Source organism: Syngnathus floridae, chromosome 7 (assembly GCF_059516105.1).
Source record: "Syngnathus floridae isolate MCC-2025c chromosome 7, RoL_Sflo_1.0, whole genome shotgun sequence".
Lineage (NCBI taxonomy): Eukaryota > Metazoa > Chordata > Actinopteri > Syngnathiformes > Syngnathidae > Syngnathus > Syngnathus floridae.
Genome location: NC_142419.1, coordinates 15,487,496 through 15,508,002, shown reverse-complemented (window position 1 = coordinate 15,508,002; position 20,507 = coordinate 15,487,496). Strand labels below are relative to the sequence as shown.

Below are 20,507 nucleotides of genomic sequence, written 5' to 3'. Positions count from 1 at the left end.
TTTTGTAACGGTTCAAATTTGGTAGCAATCCAACAAAATCTCAAAAATGTGTGCCATGTCCATTTATAACGGTCTCGATCCCCGCATGAGCAGATGCTGGAGCTTTTCAGTAGTCAGGACCACACACTGGTGCAAAGACAAGGCCCAATACGCTCTTAACTAAACACATGAAAACACACAAGAAGCACACACTAACGGGTTGAGGAACTGTGAAGCTGTAGCGCCACCTGGAGGAAAAGGTGGATTCTGGCGCCACCTGCTGGCCACGCTAAGAATGAATTGAGATGTGCTTGAGAATTTTAAAACTAACGCATATGTGGGCTAAAAAAAGTACACAGAGATATGAAAATACACACTTATTATATTTCTTTTGTGGCATCACTTGTTGGTATGTGTGCATCACAGTCAAGAGGTTCCTGGTTCAATTCCTGTACAGAGTTTGCACGTGCAGCACACATGTCACCAAGAGTCAGTGGACATGGACAACATGATGGAGAATAAATGTTTGTTTTGGACTCTTCTGTTTAATAAAAAAAGCACAATCAAAGTTCAGTCTGAGCTGATGACAGTTAGTCATCAGCTGTTTTGCTTTTTTTCTTCTTTTTCTTCTTCTTTGCCAAGCCGTCCTCTTGGTAAAAAGCGTCCGCATCCACTTCAGTCTTCACTTCCGCAATTGCCACCTCTTCCGTGTCCTTTTTCCTCCTCTTCCTGCTTTTTCCCTCGGTATGTTCCTGGGCAGGTTCCTCAACTTCCTGTTTGATCATCACTTCTTCCTCCTGTTCCTCTATTTTAATTTTCCTGTCTTTCTTTTTCTTCTTCTTTCTCTTCCTGTCCTCAACCTGTGTCTCCTGCGATGTGGTAGGCGTCTTGCTTCCGAAGGGCTGGAATCTCTGTTTGAGTCCGGCCGGGATGGCCGGCGTGGGCGAGGCGTGGACGACGCAGGGTGGCATCTGGTCGCCCCCGTAGCTTTCACTCACACTCAGTATGCCAGAGAAGGCGGGCCCCACCGCCGGCGATGACGAATCTGTGGTGAGCAAGCGGAGATCATTGGTGCAGTGACTGGATGCCAGGATGTTGTAGACATGTTGGCCGTGGCGTTCTCCTGCGTCCGCGGCAGAAGGAAGCTTCAGCGTCTGAAAGCCGGAAAGATTCACGCTCGCTCCTTGTAAACTGCGAAAGCAAAATCCAGGAGTTATGCTTCATACGAGAATAGTATTCCGTAAGCATTTAGATTTTCATCACAATGATGATGCAAGAACCAAAGATTTACATACTCACAGATTTGGGAGGGGGCATTATTCACCCAAAAAACGAATCTTTTAAGTTTCTTTGTCCATGACAGGTCATGGCAATAAAAGTAACAAATGCCTTTTTTAAGACGTCCTAATTTGTTGACGGTCCTTTAATTGATTTGACTATTTCTTTGGAGCTTTAATGCGACCTAAGTGAGTGAAAAATGGAAAAACAAAGCAATTAAAGAAGCGACAAACCATCGTGGATCAAAGTTGGCAGGGGCTTTAATAAGCCAAAGTTCGCTCTTTTTTCTCTTCAAGCGCTCAGTCAGCGTGCTTCGGCAAGGCTTGTGGTCGAAGCACACGAAGTCATCGGGACACTGATATTTGCTGCTCTTTTCTGTCAAAACATAATTCAACGCCTCGTAAAATACATTTAAACACATTTTAAATTTAGGAGCTATCCATGTGAAAGTGCCAACTTACCGCTTTCCTTTTGCCCTAACGACGGTTCTGCGGGCGGGTTATCCGCTTCGTCCTCGCTCGACGAGGATGAAACATCTCGAGGCATTTTAATATTGATAGATTACATAAAAGTCTTCCAAACTGTATTTGCTGGGGTGCGTGCTAAAAAGGTAAATGCACATGTGCGTGTAGCCACAATTGAACTGTGACCTTAGGGTACCGCACAACGTCAGCCATGTTTGTAGTTCAATAACCAGACATGTTGAATCAGTTCGCATTCAAGGTCCAATAAATAGACTACATGACCCACAATGCACCACGCCAGATTACGCATTTATGCTGCGCTTTTGCGCAAATCATGGAAATATCGCGAGAGCGGTTATCAGAAGTTCCTGCTGCAACTGCCCAACTAGCACACGTGATGCGTTGGTTTGTATTGAAAGAGCGCGACTTGATAAACTACATCGCCCAGAATGCACCCCAAAGCATTAGGTAACGCTCCAAGCGTTTTTTTTTTTTTTTTTTTTGCAAGAGCGGGTTGACAGCAGTCAAGAACAGGCCGAAGTGGGTAAACAAATTGGGTATGTGTGGAAGAAATCGTCCAAATCAACAAAGTTTTATCTCGCTTTGTATTGATGGTATGCTCGTGGTTGTTCCCAAACGTGCCCGAGACAGTTGAAATAGAAGCTAATTAGCAAATAGCGCTCTTAACGCAACTTTTTAGATAAATAGGTTAAGTTAGCTAACGTGTGCTAGCTCGGGTTAGCCGGCTAGCTCGCCTGTCCGCTGGCTCGCTGTCCGGCCGTCATGTCATCGCCTTCCTCGTCCTCGCGGCGCCAGTGGTGTTACCTGTGCGACCTGCCCAAGATGCCCTGGACGGTGGTGTGGGACTTTAGCGAGGTGGTGTGCCGCGGCTGCGTCAACTACGAGGGCGCCAACCAGATTGAGTTCCTGATCGCTAGCGCGCGGCAGCTGAAGCGCAGCCACGGCATGCAGGACGGGAACGTCCGCTCGCCTGGACCGGGACCCTCGCCTCACAAGCACGCCGCGCCCGGCCGCGGAGAACCGGCGACAGACGGCCAGCGGTCGCATGGTGAGCGCTTTGACCGTGGTGGCAGAGGGGAGAGTGGCAACGTGGCCGCCGCTCGCGTACCGCCGAACGGGCTGCACCGCGACGGGCAGCCGCCGCAAGAAGTGAACCGCCAGAGTCCCAGTGGGAGCCGTAGACCCATGATCGGGGCGGCCATACCCCCGAATCTAGTGACTCAGAGCATAGCGGGGATCCCCCACGGGCTGCTGGCGGGCATGCCGGCGGGCCTGACTGCCAGGACGGCCCCTATGAGCAGCCCGATGATATTCCCGGCGCCGGTGCTGGCTGAAATGAACCGCCGCCAACTGGGCATCGGCATGGGCATCGCCCCCTTCATCACGCCGGAGCTCGAACGGGAGCTGAGCTCGTCCCAGCCCAAGTCGCAAACCCAGGGCCACGCCGGCTCCAGTAAGAGCGCCGGCTTGCCCTCGTCATCGGCCTCAGTTAGCCAGACGAGCCCCAAGCCAGCGTCGTCCCCGGCCAGGCAGCCGCGGCCTCTCACCGCCCGCGCCGGAGGGGAGCCGCTGTCGTCCGGCAGCTCGTCCGAGGCGGCCACCACTGCCGCCGCTGCGTTGCCCCACAGCGGCGCGTCCGAACTGGGCTCCACCTCGGCCGCCAGCAGCCTGACCGGAAGCACCTTGTCCTGCACGCTGTGCCACGAGCGGCTGGAGGACACACACTTTGTACAATGTCCGTCTGTGCCGGGACACAGGTATGTATCTACCAACACACTATATTTAATGTCGTATATATTGTCGATAAGGGGTAGGCAAAAGATAATAAAAATGATCAGCCTATTTAGAAATGCATCCTTTTCCTACGATATCAGTCAAACTTTTCTAACATGCAAAAAGGAAGTATAATGTTGCATTTATGTATTTACTTTGTATGTATCTACGTACAGGTTCTGCTTCCCATGCACCAGAGTGTACATCCAGAGCCGGCGGGGTGACGGTGAAGTATACTGCCCCAGCGGTGAGCGCTGTCCGCTGGACACGTCAAACAACAGCCCCCCCTGGGCATTCATGCAGGGTGAGGTGTCCACAATCCTGGGCACTGGTGTGGGGGGTGCCCCGTCAGCCGCCCCGCCGGGAGCGGGGCCCGGTGGACCAGGGGGGCCTGGCGGTGGTGCCAACGGAGCCGCGGCCCAGAGCGGCGACGTCACCGTCAAGAAGGAGCGGGAGACGTGATGATGGTTTCTGTGGCAACCTGGAACAAAGGCAGGCAGGTGGAACACACAAACATGATTCTCCTACTCGTTATAACCTCAGCGTGGGCCACCAAGTGCACACGTAGGGTGATAGCGCATGTTAGTGACAGAAAATCAAGAATACTCTTATTTTCCTCACGAAAATTACGGTGCTCAAACTAATTCTAGCATTGACATTGTGTGGATCGGACAAATTGTCCACTCAAAAATGGGAGACCAAGGGTGATCCCACTCAAGATACAAGTCATGGTTTCCCTGTATGGACCAGCCAAAACATCCCTTCACAAAGATTGAAAGGCATGAAGACAGATGACCTGTTCAATCTTTTTTAATTGCCACAAGATGGCAGCATAGCACTACTTTTGTCTCAATAAAGCTCCTCAACTCACTTCAATGTAGTTCCTTGTCATCAAGGCCAGTCAAAAATGTCCCCAAAGAAATACAGCACCACTTGCCTCACTAACAGAAAGACAACAAAAACATTCATCAAGCAATTAATCAATGGACGCACACAATTATTGTGTCATGTGACCTGCCTGCCAGTGGGTGAATGTAGAAGACAAACGAGTGTTTCCTTTTAGAAGGTTCCTGGTTGTTTCAAGTGCAATCCTCCAATTTACAAGCTGTTATTAAAACGGTTGCACGACATTACTGACAAGTTTTGTTTTTGTAATAGTTTGTCTTTTTTTTTCTTTCAAAAAAAGTAATTTAGTAGTTTGTTGGAGCTTTTTTTTCCTTTTTGCAGAACCAGAATGTTCCTCGCACAGACGAATCAAACCAAAGCCAATGTATGTGTATACAATCTATACGGCTATATGCTAATGCTAACGGTGTAAGACAAGTGCCTTGTGCAGAAGTGTCCCGCCTCCTCGCGGCGTCGCCATGGTGACGACCAATCTGCTCTTTCGTCTTTTGACTGCCGCTTCTTGTACAAAACGACCCAGTGGGGAATAAACCAGATTAAAAAAAGACACAGTTGTCTGGGTGTTTATTTTATCCCTTCAATTAAATGTCATCCACTGACCTGGTGCAGAGGTCATCATCTTGACTGGGATCATCTCATCATGAGGTCTGTCAATTAAGCAGAAATTATTTCATTTTAAATAAGTTATTGCGGGAAAACTTTGAGTTTTGTATAACAATTGCCATATCAATAATCATTTAGAAACGCGCTCAGCTTGTACTGTACAGTCGCATGGGCTCTAAAAACGATCTCCATATAATTTTGACCACTAGACGTCGCCGTTGAGCTGCTGAGTGATATATATTGTACCGCACTTAACTGAATCGCCATGATGTGACGTACTGCTGAATCTGATGTTCATGTTCAAGGAGAAAAGCAGCGAGAGGAAATGAACGTGGAAGTGGCTTTCCTAAAGTGTCAACTCATTACCGCCTTTGTGGGGACAATTATGCACGTGCTAATGTGCCACGAAGGGACTATTGACATGCAAAGGAAAGCAACCAGGGAGGCCACGCGCACACACAAAACACCCTCCAGATGCGAATTTGAAATCAAGTACTTAATTTGAACAGTCGTTGAAAAAGTCGTTTTTCGTTGTACCGTTTTTTTTTTTTTTTTTTTACAAGGAGTTTTAAAATATTTTTTCCAAGCCTTTTCTTTTGGCAAGTTTTATTAATACAAGAAAAAAAGTTTTATGGAGAAAAAAAATGTATATCACGACATTTAAGCTTTCAAGCTGATGCGTAAAAAACATTCAATGGTACTTTCTCAAACGTTTATCAAAATTCCCAAGAGTATTTCCAATTATTTCTCTAGTCGTTCCTAAAAGTTGCCTTTTCCTTGCGTAGATGACGTCACTAACAGAATTAGCTGTTGTAATTACATCATTACGCACGCACAGAGGTGTTCCCCTTGATCCTTCCTATCCTTGATGCAGCAGGTGCAAGCGTGTGTGCCCCCCCCCAGCCCCCCCGACCCTTTCCCTGCTGTATTAATCCCCGCCGACGACCTCCTGCGTGCGCGTCATTACATGTCCATTGAGACGGCCGCCATTCACATGCACACGCCCGGCTGTCTTGTGTATTCCAGCCCTGCGCATACATTACATTAATAAGGATTGAAAATAAAATAAAATAAATAATTCTCGCATCGTAATTCTATCATGTTGGCCAACTAGAATACTACATGTAAGGTGAGTTAATTTATATTTAAATTTGTATTTGTATTTAAATTGTACTGGCGATAATTACGCAAGAAAATGCAAGCAAAAGGCCAAAGAACATAAAATAATGAAATGTTTCTATTTCTTTAATATGCAAAAAGAAAACCCCATGAAAATGATTTTAGTTGGCATTACGCATTAGAAATGTTGCATTTTTCCAATTCTTATATTTTCATTTAGGGAGCAGTTTGAAATAAACCGACCACTCAATTCTAATTTATTTTCATTTTCAGCATTCTATTTGTTCTTGTGCTATTTAATAATTGCTATTTAATAATTGCTCTTGACTTGAGACGCATCATGCATGCATTCTAAATATTCTTATTAATAAACTTCCTATAACTAAGCATGTGCATGAGTGATTTCGTTTGATTTTATGGGACTTTTTAGGCAAATTTGCAGCTTTGTAAAAGTCTTCCTTTTTGCCAACGTGTTAAAGCTTCCAAGAAGGTGACAGCCGCGGGAATTAACGACTTTCACGCCTCCTCTATACACCCCACCCCCACTCCAACCCTCGGGCCACAAACTGACGGATCCCCCCCCCAACTTTTCTTCCCATGCGCACTTTTTTTAACTTGATTTCACTTGCGCGCTTTAAATGCTGCTATCTTAACTTTTAATGGGCTTTTTGTTCGGGGTACTGCTGCAACCGGGGTGGCCGCCAGTCCGACCAGGCCAATAAACAGCACGCCAGGGGGCCACATCGGCCTTTTTTGCGCGAGCCTTCTTCCTGACTGGCTCCACATTGAAATGTGCAGGACGGGAGGGGGGGAGCGGGGTGGGAGTGGGTCTGTCGAGAGTGGGAGTGGACTGTACCTTGCGAGTGGGGGAGTGGACTGTACCTTATAAAGGAGTGAGAATGAAGCTAGCGGTAGTCCTCACGCCGTTTTTTGCTCTCCTCACGTCCCGTCTGACACCCAGCGTTCTCCGGGCCCGCACGTCACGCCACGGGCCTCCAGTCTGCAAACAGCTGGGAAACAATGGGCCGATGAACTTTTAGTTACTTGACACAACTTTTCCATATCAGCGGATTGTTTTTTTTCCTTTAATGTGTTGCCGAGGAGCGTAACTTTTTTTTTTTTTCAAACGGAGGAAAAAGTGTAAATAAAAAAAAAAAGTGCGAGTAGCTCGTCCAGTTCTCCAAGTGTTTCTTTGTGGGGATGTTGAGCTCTGTGAAGATGGAAGCCCACGACCTACCTGAGTGGAATACTTTCTACAGCGAGGCCAGTGAGGTGAGGACAAGGAACACTTTATTTTACTTTGCACCAACACCGCTCCAAAAATTTAAACACCTACCTCTTATTGGTGTTGTCCAGATTAAAGATGTGTTTTTTAAACTAATGGAAAAAACTTCAGTTTGCTCAATTGCTTCATTTACTTTCATCCATAGGCTATATTTAGTGTTTCAAATTAAGATTACGAAATTATATATCATGAAATAATATAGAATGAGCTATAACTAGAGCTAAGGGCCAAAAAATAGCTGCGTTTAAACACGTTTTTCAGGCTGGAAAGAGCGCATAAAAATTAATAATCAGACATTTATATGTCAAAACAACAGTCAATAATTAAAATTAATTTAAAGGCCCCAAAGAACACAAATATATCTAAACATATTACACCACAAAACCTTATATAAGAGCAGCATAAAATACACAGAAAATAAAAATATACAGGCTAAAATTAACAGATTAAAAAGTGACGAGTATTTTCTATGCCGGAGAATAAAGAAAAAATAAAATAGGCCTACATATGGTACAGGAAAGGTACAAAGAATTTAATTTGCATTATAGGTAAAAACAACATAAAATACGTGACGTTTTCCAGGCCTAACTAAACTTGACTTGGTATATTTTCAATTTATTTATTTATATTTATTTTACCTTTCCTTAGATCATAAATAAGTTTATTTCAAACGCCAAAAGTATTTTTTACCTGACAAAGGTAAAATAATTCAATCTCTATTTCACAGTGCCAATCGGAACATTGTGTATTTTTTTTTAAAGATGAATTGTTCCCATTTAGTGACGTAATTGCAGTTTCGTTTAAGGGAGAAAACTTAAATTCAGACGCATTCACCTGTAAAGTATTTCAAACGCACAAAAGTTTCAAGTAGAAGTGATAATTAAATTAAAAGTTAACGTAATCAACTTCTGATGAAATTACCACGTTGTTAATATTTAACCCAAAGTGCGCGTGAGGGCTCAACTTTTCTCACTTCGAACTTCAAGTGAAATACTATAGCTCATCTTTATACATTTCTTTTTTTTTCTTTTTTTAAACATCTCGAAATTTTTGGGAGCTCCTTGCGTTTTTCCGTGCACGGCGAGGAAAGTGAGGGGGGGGGGCTGCGTGCGGGAGCAGTGTGACGCGCTTTTTACGCACTTTGACGTTCACGCGTGAGTGTGAAATCCGCGCGCACTGAGAGCTTCATTGTGCATTGACGCGAAGAAGAAGGCACTCACGAAAAGACTCCTTCACAATTTCCCCCCCAAAAAACTTCACACCTTTCAATTTATATACATTTATTTTTCTTGGTAGTCCAATTTTGGGTGGATTCAAGAAAATAGCAGCAAAATACAAAATGGCCACAAACCTTACGCGATGGACGTCCCTCAAAGGCGCACATCCAACACAGTGATCATAAATACCCACAATCCTGTCTTTTTAAAGTTTTTGTAAAGGAAAAGTTAGTGCATTGTTAAATTCAAATATTACCATTAAAAAATTAAATTCAAACATGATGGGTTAGAGAAGAAACAGGGTAGATTCAGAATGAACAACAAATAAATCTACAAAATTTTACAAACATTTTTGACCAGTGTGATCAATTAGTTATTGAAAAAATTACTGACCAGCGGGTCTAAAAATCGGCTCAGATAATAGCTCACCTTAATGAGGAAAAGTACAATAGAAAACGGTGTTGTCTGTGTTTCAGATGTATTCCTCGCCCAGCAGCATGAACGCCGCCTTGGCTTCGGTGAGCTCCATGGGGCCCATCAACAGTTACATCAACCTTAATCCGGCAGGCAGCGGTGGGGGCGGCGGCCTGAACATGGCGTACCCCGGCTCGGGGCTCAGCACCTCCCCGTTGGCCTCCATGGGCTCGGGGCCGGCCCACATGCCGCTGTCCCCAGTGGCGCCCTCTCTGGGCTCGAGCTCGCTGACCCAGCTGGGCCCGAGCGCCGCCCCTGGCTCCCTGTCCCACTACGGGAACATGGGTCAGTCCATGAGCCAGCTGGGTTACACGTCGGGCGCCACTCTGAGCCGTGCCGGGCCCAAGGAGATCCCGCCCAAGCCGTACCGCCGCTCGCTGACCCACGCTAAGCCGCCCTACTCGTACATTTCGCTCATCACCATGGCCATCCAGCAGAGCGGCAGCAAGATGCTAACCCTCAACGAGATCTACCAGTGGATCATGGACTTGTTCCCGTACTACCGGGAGAACCAGCAACGTTGGCAGAACTCCATCCGCCATTCGTTGTCTTTCAACGACTGTTTCGTCAAGGTGGCCCGCTCGCCAGACAAACCGGGCAAAGGCTCCTACTGGACTCTGCACCCGCAGTCGGGCAACATGTTTGAGAACGGTTGCTACCTACGACGCCAGAAACGCTTCAAAATCGATGACAAGCTGTCCAAGAAGGCGGGGAAGGATGGAGGCAAGGGGGGCGACGCGTTGGGCGACCGTAGCCCGGCTGGCGGAGGCTCAGACGAAGCTGACTCGGCCCACTCGGACAACTCCCACCCGGGTTCGTCTGACGACCAGTCGCTGCCCTGCGGGACTGCCGTCAGCTCCTTACTGGTGCCGCTTGACTGCCCGCCCCCACCGCCCGCCCCTACCGCCGTGCCGCCCACCTCCTCCGCCGCCATCTTCCATTCCCAGTCCACCCACCTCCTACCTGGCGCCATGGGCCAGCACATGGACCTTCAGAACGACGCCCTCAAGTCCCTGGACCCCCACTACAACTTCAACCACCCCTTCTCCATCACCAACCTCATGTCCAATGAGCAGAAGATGGACCTCAAGTCCTACCAGGACCAGGTGATGGCGTACAACAGCTACACCTCTAGCGGCTCACCCGTGGCCGCCAAGCAGATCTACGACAGCCCCGGACCGGCGGCCATGGACTCTGGTGCCTACTACCAGACCCTCTACAGCCGCTCCGTGCTCAACGCATCGTAACCTAGCACAATACAAGATGGAGGCTTTCTGAACAGACTCTAAAATGGCCGACTCGTACGGAAAGCCATCTGAGACTGTACTCCATACCCTTGAGATCCATTTAAATGTCCGTGTAGTAGGACAATTCTAACCTTATCGGTAAACTATTTAGCTGAACAGTCACAGAAATAAACCCAACAGTGCAGTAGTAGAACAACTATCGCTCATATTTTTTTTCAATGCTGAGTCAGGTTTTGTCCCACGTCAATTTTGACCTACTGGTGCGCAATTAAATCTTACTAGTAAACTATTACGCTGCAGTAATGGCACGACTAGCCCTAACTACTTGCTACATATTGGAACTTGGACCTTTTGGTGGCCATCAAGAATGTGGAATAAATGCCAGGTCAGCTTTCGCTAGCCATGTTTTGAAGGACCACGTTTCCCCCCCCCCCCCCCCCTTATGGAGACTCTCTGGTTACACACAATGATGAAGTTGATGACGGCGATGACGATGGACTTTGTAGAAAGTGTAAATAGTGGCAATGTATGTGCGTACGTGCGTGTGTGTGTGTGTATGAGTGTGTAAAAGGGGTATTTGCATTTATTTATAAAGGGAATAAATTTTAATATATCTTATATTCTGCTTTGTCCAAACAGTTACAAACATGTGCTTCAGGTGTTACTTTTGTGCTTCATGTTACAATTTTTTTTTTTTATTGCCTCCGCCACCATTTTGGGTTTAATCTGGAATAAGGGATGTTTCGGAATGTTTGAATATTCTACAATACAGAACATTACGGGACACAGATGTTCTGGTTTGGGAATATTTTAGAATAGGAATGTTCTAGAATGCAGATGTTCTGGAATAAATGAATATTCTGGAATAAGGGAAGTTGTGGGACACAAATGTTCTAGCATGGTAAAATTCTACAATAAGGATGTTCTGATAGAAGAAATTCTGGAAATAGAAATGTTGCGGAATATGGGGATGTTCTGGAATATTAAAAAAAATAAATGACTAGAATAAGGAATGTTATGGGACACAAATGTTCTGGTGTGACAAAATTCTTGAATGGGAAGAGGAATATTCTGGAAGGAGGACTCTTTGTGAAGAACAACATTATTGGTGTATGAAGATTTTGGGGGAAGGAAGGAGGCAACGTAAACTGTGGTAAAGAATTTCAAACAACATTCCGCAATTTCATTGCCCCCTTGTTACCTGTTAGAGTGGATTGGCTCGGACCTGACCATTTATCCAAGTGTGTGTGTGTGTGTGTGTGTGTGTGTATGAAGCCAGTTACAAATACAAGGGGGGGGGGGAGATGCACTATGGGAGATTTACATACAGTACTTTGCACTATGGAGCTCCCACTGACCAGGTGGGCTGATAGTGTGTGTGTTTGTGTGTGTGTATGTTTGTGTGTGTTCCAATTGTGAGGGGGTTGGTCTATCTGAGTTTAACCAAAGGTGTCACATTGCAGTCCAAAAGTGTCCCCCCGCCCCTTTCCACATGATCACTTATCAATAAAGTGAAGGATGATAAACGTTCAGGTCACATGACAGAAGAAAATATGTCATATTTAAGCTACGTGGTCGCTTTTTTGTTTTCACAAACTACTTTTTTTTTTTTTTAACTGCGAGTGTCCTTATCGTATATTGTTTATTCTTCTTTTCAGTGTGATGGCCATCATTCATGTTTCTTAATAAAAAAGGTTAAAATGGGGCAACTGCTGTGTTGTGTTTTTATGATATTTGGATGCAGAATTTTGGGGGCAGAAATCTTGGACTGCGAGCGATGGTGGGCCCAGAAGAGCCACCGAGGTGGTCGGATGCGTCTTGTTGAGACAGCTCGGAGCCAAATGGACGCGGCGTGCGGCAGACTAAACATGGCCGCCTCACACTGAGAGCCTCAAAGAGCGATCTGGGCGAGGGCCGTCGGCGCACGGATCCTGACCCCGGCACGACCCCGGCGCCGAGTCAACAAAGACGGCAGGGGGAGGAACGCCGCTGATTTTTGGCTTCTCGGCGCAACTGACAACGGCCATCGACGAGGCTACGTGCGGCGCAAAGATGAGTGACGCGTCGGAATGGCTAAATTGCAAAATTGATTGAAATTATCTCCTTTTGAGTTTTAGTGGCAGCATTGAAAACAAACATTGTGATGCCCAAAAAGTAAATAAAAAAATAATTTTATTGCATACAAAAGGATTGATGAAAATTTCGCTCGTCAACCGTGGCTACAAACTTATTTATTTACATTTAACTTATTATTCAAAGCAAAATTATTAAGTGCTGTTTTTTTTGTTGAGAACACGTTACAATTTTTTTTGTTTTTTTTTGGGCGACGGGTAATTTTCATTCGAGAAAGATGATTAGAGATTGGCGTCATGGAACAAAATGATGTAATTTCTCAACTTTGACTTCGCGAGAAAGAGAAAATTAAATAAGAAGATTGACCTGAGGCAAAAAAAGTTTTGCATATGTACTGATAAGAAGAGGAGTGGAAGAAGAGGTAGAGGAGGAGGAGAAAGAGAGAAAGGGCGCCGGCGACACTTCATCATGTTGAATATTTGCCGCCTCGGGGCACAACAGACAACTCACCCTCATGCACGCCATTAAATGACTAACAGCGAGAAAAAAAAAAAAGGGGGAGCCAACAGAAGACAAAAAAGGAAAAGTTGCGATAAAAAGTCCTAAAAAGAAAGAAATGGCAAAACGTGCAAGAAAGAGAGAAAGTGTGTGTGCCTTTTCAGGCACTAGGATGCAAATGAAACGGCGCATCCTGGATCCTGTTAGGTGGATGCTGTGTTTACTCTGCTTATTGCCTCTGGGGATGGAGGGAGGGAGGGAGGAATGGGTGAGGAGGGAGATGGAAGGAGGGAGGGAGGGAAGGATGAGGGAAGAGTGAAAGATGGGGGGGAAAAGGGACGAGAGGCCGCAGGGGTAGGAAAGGAGGAGGAGAAAAGCGGCATTTACAGTTCTGCCTTCGGGTCATACACTCCCTTTCTTAATGGGTGACATGAAGTGACACACACACACGCCATAACTGGGTAAAAATATAACACGTTCAATTTGAGCATGAACGTTTAAATTGGTGACAAGTAGGAGTTGCAACTAACCGACCAGCTAACTAGCACAACTGAACTCTTTATGTTTTGTTTTAATCACTTTTATTTATTTATTGATTGCCGTCATCCCACCAAGTTAAGAAACTACAATCAACTGCTGACAATCGCTCGGAATGAAAATAAAAATTCTTTTTCGGCCTACGCATCAAGTCGTTTTACAGTCTTTTTAGCGTGCGCTCGTAAATTCCAGCTCACTTTGATGAAAATACAAGCGTGGCCAAAGTTAATCATTATTTAGTGACTAAGTTGCCTTTGAATCGTGAATGATGAATGCCGAGTCTCAGGGATATATGTCGCAATGCATTCATTTTGCAGATTGGTGAACATGCAGGTGCTGTAAACGCACGCACACACACACACAGACACACACACACAGGGAGTTAGTGTGTCAGTCAGACGTTCAGATAAACATTTGGACTTTGTGCTGTCGGGCAAAGAGAGGCCTGATAAAAAAGAATGTTCTGAAGGGACACGCAGACTAGAGTGATTGCGTTAAACACTGAAGGCGTGTGTGTGTTTGTGTGTGTGTGTGTGTGTGTACAGTATATATGGATTGACAGCAGGTGACCAAAAGGTTGCTAGTTGCCCCCCACCATTTTTCTTCTTTTGAACATTTTAACGTAGCCACAAGTTGCCTCGTGCTTTTTTTTTTTTTTATTCTTGCGACTTCCCGTTGCCACTGACCCACTTTCCCTCCCTCCCTCCCTCCCTCCCTCCCTCCCAGAATCATTAAACGTTTTTTCTTCTTATCAACTTTCTGTTCTCTGTTATGACGGCACACCTGCACACGGAATGCTCGCTGGTACAACATGGGAGATGTTTCTAAACGGATAAATGACATTCAATTCAATCATGGCTTAACGATTCCAAAAGTCTCAAAACGTGCCGAAAAGAAAATTTTGAACAAGCTGAAGAGTTGGGCCGTGTTCTGCCGGTGTCTTGGGGATGTTTGTTCATGCGTCAGACAGGAGATGTCAAGGCAAATATCCTCAGGACCCGAGGAGGGAGGGGCGATACGATGAGGCTGAGCGACGAGAGCAGCTCAAGCGACAACGACAAAAACGAAAAACTGGTGAAGGTAACAAACATGATTGTTAGCAACTGCCACCAGTAACCAAATCACTCCGTTACAGTTTGTGCATAAACTAGAAATTATTTTAAATTAAATTCCGTGGTGCTGTTCTGGTGTTTCCACTTCTCCAGGCCCAACTTCTGCTCGGACCGAGTTAAGTTGCTTCCCCGGCAAGCCCATAATCATATCATAAAATATTTGTCTGACTGCAACATCCGCCTTTTTTTCCAGCTTTTTTTTTTATGTCTATGCTGTTTATACAAATAATTGTCGAAGCTGATTTAAATAAATAAAATAACAGATGAAACGCTTATATGGAATGTGTGTGTGTGTGTGTGTGTGTGTGTGTGTGTGTGTGTGTGTGTGTGTAACGCAGCATCACAAGTGTGACTTTGCAAATAAGCCGACAACACAGATTAGTTCGCTGCAAATATTTGCAGCAAATCAGAAAATTGGTGTTGTTTGAGAGTAGCACAGACAAACTCTGATTGTGTAATATGACAGCGGCTCATTGACTCGCCGAACTTTCACTGGCCACTCCATTAGGTACACCCCCCCCTCACCTAACTGTAATGTACTTTTAATCGACATTGTCCGATATGTTCGTTATCGTGCTTGTATGAGCTTTTAATCGTCGAGTTGCCAGAAATGTACCTAATGAAATGGCCAGAGGGTGTATTTTATGCAGTCGGTGGAAGTGTATACACACACACACACACACACACACACACACACACACACACACACACACACACACACACACACACACACACACACACACACACCAAGCCCAGAAGTTATCTTATCACCCATCACAGGTGCACATGTTGGAGGGACCCCACCCATTACCGGTTTCCATCTGGGAAGCGTGTGTGTGTGTGTGTGTGAGGGTGTGTGCGATTTTGATCGCAGCACAAGAAAAATCCAACCGTGATGACATCATCAAAATGGTGCCACTTGCAGATCAAGCAGTGGTGAGCGGCTAGCGCAGCACCAGAAGAAACTGAGGAGCCGAGACGGTCATTAACAGAGTGCGTGTGTGTACAGCTGGACACACAAAACACACATGCACACACACAGACACACACAAAAGAAAAGGGTGGAATGAATGCATGCCATGCACAATAATGGGAAAACCCTCTCACCTGCCGGCTTTATACTTTCTACTGATATCCATTCTGCACAACTTTTTAAAATGAAAACTTAGCTAAGCTAGTTCTTTTTTTACTTTTGTTTCTAAAAGTGTGGAGGGGGGGCCCAATTCGTGACAGCTGCAGGTCTCCAGACGGACTCTCCCATCCTCACAGGAATTCCATTCTTACTTTCACCCCTCTGTGACTTGATGTTGTTTGTACGTCGCCTCCAATCGGAGGACCCCCGGCCTGCCCCAATTAACAAGCCCCCGTTGGCCGCCCCCCCGGCTTCCCACACACATACAGATGCACCGAGTGTGGCACCCAGCTGTGTCAGATTAGCGAGCCTCCGCCCAGGCCATTAAGATGGATGCTTTGAAATTAACACTCACACACCAGAGACGAAAAAAAAAAAAAAAACTGTGAAGAGGACACACGTGTCACCTGAGGAGGATGTGACGCCACTCTCGTGTCTGGCTCAAATCAAAATTAAGCAAGCTACAAATGAAGACTGTGTTTATTATTGATAAGCTAACATTAGCGCGTGTTTTTATTTTTATCAGCTCAGTTAGTTGCAAAGCAAAGCAAAGTGGAGACTGCGGATTACAGCATGGCAGCCTCCATGAGCTAAGGCGCAGCACCATGCTAACCTAGCGTTAGCATGCTTATTCTGGCATCCAATTTGCTCAGTAGTTTTACAATGATGACACCAATATTGGAGTTATGCATGTTAACAGGTTGAAATTTTATAGTTGATTAGCTACGTAGCACGAATCAGTCGAATCAGGATAGCTATGCTAGGCTACATTTAGCTTGTCGGGCGACAGTGATGGGCGACTCGATTAAAAGGATGAAAAAAAATGAGAGGGAGGATGGGGGAGGAGGGGATGAATGAATGAATGCTGCTGTGTCTTCAGTACATGCGTGTGTGTTTTTAGCCAGGTACACAAGCTCTTCTTATTTCTAGGCAGAAACGTGCAGTTTGGCCCTCTGAAGCCACCGTAGATAAGGTGATTCGATTTTATAAATGAGTAATGGAAAAATCGTAGTGTTTCAAGTCCAGTGTTTCATCGGAGAGATTGTTCACTAGTCACTAGAGTGAAAATAGAGGCAACTATTTGAGGAAAAAAAAATATTATTACAGATTATATTTCTTTTTTATTTATTTATTTTTGAATGGAATTTTTGTGAATGAGAATCATTTAAAATAAAAAATGGGACTCTAAATTAGAAAGACTATCTGGCCCAGCAGGACAAGGCCAATCCCTACAGCTTTGCTACTGTTATAGAACATAAAAAAAAAAAAAAAAAAAAGCTTCCAATGTGTGCGGTGTTAACGAGGAGGGAACATCAACAGTTAACCCCCCAGGCCACATGCAGGCGGGCCTTGAATCGTCTCCATCGCCTGCCTGCCTGCCTTATAGTTCACCACACCCAGCAGATAAACCCAAACCAGAAGCGACCATCACCTTGGTCTTTTCCTCCCTCCCAGTCAAACAGAGAAAGAGAGAGAGAGAGAAAGATCCTACCTGAGCTAAATATTCCATCTCTGGCTGTTCCCAAGAAAGAAACCCCCTTTCACACTCACTGCCTCCTGTCAAAATAAACACATTGCGAGCTCATTTAGCGTGTGTGTGTGTGTGTGTGTGCGAGTATTTATAACACACGGCGTGGTATCTGACATAAGCGGCGGCGTTGGACCTTCCTGGCAGATAGAGGGGCCGGCGGTTGGCCGGCCCGGCCCGCAGCCCGACGGGGGGAACTTTCCTGGCTCGGGGAAGCCTCGGGACAATCCCACCTTTCATGGGGGCTGGAGAGAAAGCTGCCGCCATGGGCCCGGGGAATGTCACTCTCTCTCGTTCTCTACTCGCCCATCTCAACTCCCCTAAACATGCAAATGTTAGTCAGCATAATATTCATCAACTGTTTGCAAATAATTTGATTTAGTCTTTGCTAAATTACGCTGCTCCAAATTATCGTGCCGAGAATCGTGATCTAACCCCCCCTGGTTCCAACTGAGTGCCAAGCAGGGAGGCAATGGGTCCCATTTTTATAGTCTTTGGTCGGGGTTTGAACCCACACCTTTCCAGTCTCAGGGCGGACACTCTACCACTAGGCCACTGAGCGGAAAAATAAATGGATCATTCCGGCTAATATCAATTTGGGTATTGGTTAGCACTCTAAAATACCATATTGGCATAGTTTTGCAAGTGACGATATTTACTGAGAATTTAGAGGTTGTATTTTTGAATTTTCAAAAATGATTTCAATCAAAAATGACAAAGGACGTCTTACTTGAAGTCACAGTTGGTGTGTAAAGTTTGAAAGCCTTGGTGGAGGTCATCCCCCTGTTCAAGTTCTTCAGTCAACCTCTTCGAAAATGTACATATGAATATTGCTCTTGTATGTCATGTTCTGCCGGCTGCTGTAGCTTCAAAACATTCCTTCATCCGCAACTTCCCCCCCATAATCTCCCCCCACCTTGAGCTCCACAAAGCTACCTTTTAGCGCCGTTTAAAATTAGAACGTTCTGCAGTAGTAGCGAGAGAGGGTGGGAGACTTTTCTGGCCGGCCGAAGATGCTGCCGTCGCCGCTGCGAGCTTCGCCACGCTCTTCCCGTAAGGACGCTGAGTGGCGTTATTCAAAGAACTGCGGTAAGAAAAAGATCCAAATAAAGATGGGATCAACGTGGATAGAGAAAGAGGTGGAAATTCAGAAAGGGAGGGGGGGAGTAGGAGATCCAAGCCACCTGGGACACGGAAAATGTCCAGGAATAAATTACTGGAAAAAAAGTAGTGTTATGGCCATAAGTATTGGGACACGGATAGAGTACATAACACGACGAGGCAGATTTATCAAAGGCTGTTAAAGTCAGCGACATTTAGGCAGCTCCACTTCCTGTTAGCGCTTTTATTTGAAAAGCATTCACACGACTTTTTAGACAAATGCTGCTAACTTTACAATCCGTGTTTTTAATAATAGATGCAAATATTGTTAATGGAAGTGAAATAGCGTGAGAGGAGGACATGATTTTGATGATGTAAGCGATTGGAAGCCATTTTGATGACTTGAGGCTCGCATCCTGTTGTCACGTCAGCCGTTCTTGATCCCTTCCAGGAACCTGCCTGGCTTTTCACCTTCAACAATTGTGTACTCACGCATGACTCACTCACTGACACCATCAAACCTGCGTGTGCGTTAGTGGCTGGAAGACTTCAGATTTTCTAAGAGTTAAAACTACAGTCACGAGATAAAGTCAAATTTGAGCCAATGAGAACCCGAGTGGGCGAATTTTGCCGTTTTGATACGATTTAAATTTGTCACACACGTTACTAAGACATCACAAAACGGCCAACTCACTCTATCAGGCACTTGCTGGATATGGATGGCAGTGCTTGCCAACACACTCAATGTGTCTTTCATGAGTATCGATGCTGAGGTATCTAGGTTGACGTATCTATGGGCTCATTGAGCGTACGCCGCGCGGCCAAGCGTATCGCTGTCACGCTGCCGCCGCGCCACGTCCGCCAACATCTCACAGATGAAGAAAAGAATTCTGTTCAGCTTTCTAAGACGTTTTGTAAGGCGGCCTCTGACAGACAAGCGGTCAAAATTGGTTTGACGGTTCAGGAAAAAAAATTTTTGGCTATGGGGTTAAAAATTTGCCAAAAATCGACAACAGGATTGAACACGGCACGAAAAATGCTGCCGAAGAACCATTTCCGAGAAAGAAGCCTGCGCCCGTGGCGGTAAAGAAGGTTGAAATGTCAAAAAAGCGGAGTCGTCCCATCATCCTAAAAGCAAACACGGGTAGTTCCCGTTGTACACTTGGAAAGAAAACAAGACAAAGTGAAGGCGGGAACAGAGCCGCTGGTTGTGAGCAAATACGACTGGTTCAACTGGTTGCTGCACGGAACATTGCGTGGAAGCCGCAGGAAAGTTACTGCCAGGGAACGGGATGGACTTTTCCTCCTTTGGAAGATTAATCATCAACACTTTGAGATTACAAGTTACTATTGTTAATAATGATAAATGTCCGACATTAGTCATTGTAATTGTGCCAGTAAATATGTCAATAAAGTGAACACGAAATAGGAGATAAATATGCTAATTTAGCACGATAGCTATTAAGGGCGCTTGACGTTAGAACTTTCGTCGCAACTCCCCTAAATATAGAAAATTGGAGCAGTCGAGCAACGTAAAGAATACAAAACGTCAAATGTTGACTCTGAAGTTGTCTTTGTTTACATTTTTCTCGGGCATGAATGTCAGAATGTGTGCGCGGGAGATTCGGTTGGCATGTGGCGCAAATGTAAATACGATATAAATATCACTCAAACGATTCGATTCCGCTCTGAAATGAGTCCAAACACGGAACAGGAAGCGCTTAAATATTCACCTTTACGACATCTCCACCACATGTTTGACTTTTTTTTTTTTGAGAGAGAGCAACACTTTACAGGCGAGACGGAATTTGTGATTGGCCGTGCAATGGCTCGCTGCGAAAGGAGAATTGCGCCAAAGTCCGCAAACAACAACATTGATTTTCCTCGGCTGCGTGAATGAAAACAACAACAGAGGAATCACACGGCCGAGCTCCACGCGCACACACAGCTATACAATTCTACAAGTGCATACACACACTTACACTTGTTCCCCACTTTGGGCCAGGAATAGCAAAATAAACAGAAAGATGTTAGCTGAAAGGAAAAAGGTCAGAGCGGTTCGCAGGCAGCATGGAGGAAAACAAACCTCACTCGACCCCAAAGGGACCAAAACATCGTCGACACCACAACGATGTGAATTTTTGTTCCTTTTTATCCCTA

The 20,507-nt window shown here is 45.4% G+C and overlaps 3 protein-coding genes and 1 long non-coding RNA gene across 4 annotated transcripts in view; 2 read left to right on the top strand and 2 right to left on the bottom strand.

Moving 5' to 3' along the window:
* Positions 1-504: 504 nt before the first annotated feature.
* On the bottom strand, positions 505-1,940 carry polr1g (RNA polymerase I subunit G). Its single transcript, XM_088380934.1, has 3 exons — positions 1,719-1,940; positions 1,491-1,632; positions 505-1,170 (listed from the first exon to the last, which is right to left on the bottom strand). Exons 1-3 carry the CDS (start codon positions 1,801-1,803, stop codon positions 570-572), a joined length of 828 nt encoding a protein of 275 aa, XP_088237060.1. The 5' UTR covers positions 1,804-1,940; the 3' UTR covers positions 505-569.
* A 261-nt stretch (positions 1,941-2,201) lies between these two features.
* On the top strand, positions 2,202-4,479 carry irf2bp1 (interferon regulatory factor 2 binding protein 1). The gene is made up of 2 exons (XM_088380932.1): positions 2,202-3,499; positions 3,692-4,479. Exons 1-2 carry the CDS (start codon positions 2,505-2,507, stop codon positions 3,975-3,977), a joined length of 1,281 nt encoding a protein of 426 aa, XP_088237058.1. The 5' UTR covers positions 2,202-2,504; the 3' UTR covers positions 3,978-4,479.
* LOC148395547 (uncharacterized) overlaps positions 3,503-20,507 on the bottom strand; it is a 56,471-nt gene continuing 39,466 nt past the window's right edge. Inside the window, exons 9-14 of the long non-coding RNA XR_015859450.1 lie at positions 18,183-18,330; positions 17,383-17,566; positions 17,211-17,275; positions 7,026-7,153; positions 5,022-5,068; positions 3,503-3,996 (exon numbers count right to left, since the gene is read on the bottom strand). This is a non-coding gene — a long non-coding RNA (uncharacterized LOC148395547). The remainder of the gene's footprint in view (positions 3,997-5,021; positions 5,069-7,025; positions 7,154-17,210; positions 17,276-17,382; positions 17,567-18,182; positions 18,331-20,507) is intronic.
* Positions 7,048-12,075, top strand: foxa3 (forkhead box A3). The gene is made up of 2 exons (XM_088380931.1): positions 7,048-7,415; positions 9,122-12,075. Exons 1-2 carry the CDS (start codon positions 7,344-7,346, stop codon positions 10,364-10,366), a joined length of 1,317 nt encoding a protein of 438 aa, XP_088237057.1. The 5' UTR covers positions 7,048-7,343; the 3' UTR covers positions 10,367-12,075.

Excerpts from the sequence above, each read along its gene's own strand:
- polr1g (XM_088380934.1), bottom strand. The coding sequence starts at position 1,803 with ATGCCTCGAGATGTTTCATCCTCGTCGAGCGAGGACGAAGCGGATAAC. Across the intron at positions 1,633-1,718 it reads GTTAGGGCAAAAGGAAAGCG|AAAAGAGCAGCAAATATCAG; the intron begins GTAAGTTGGCAC and ends ATGTTTTGACAG. Across the intron at positions 1,171-1,490 it reads GCCAACTTTGATCCACGATG|TTTACAAGGAGCGAGCGTGA; the intron begins GTTTGTCGCTTC and ends TTGCTTTCGCAG.
- irf2bp1 (XM_088380932.1), top strand. The coding sequence starts at position 2,505 with ATGTCATCGCCTTCCTCGTCCTCGCGGCGCCAGTGGTGTTACCTGTGC. Across the intron at positions 3,500-3,691 it reads CCGTCTGTGCCGGGACACAG|GTTCTGCTTCCCATGCACCA; the intron begins GTATGTATCTAC and ends ATCTACGTACAG.
- foxa3 (XM_088380931.1), top strand. The coding sequence starts at position 7,344 with ATGTTGAGCTCTGTGAAGATGGAAGCCCACGACCTACCTGAGTGGAAT. Across the intron at positions 7,416-9,121 it reads TCTACAGCGAGGCCAGTGAG|ATGTATTCCTCGCCCAGCAG; the intron begins GTGAGGACAAGG and ends TCTGTGTTTCAG.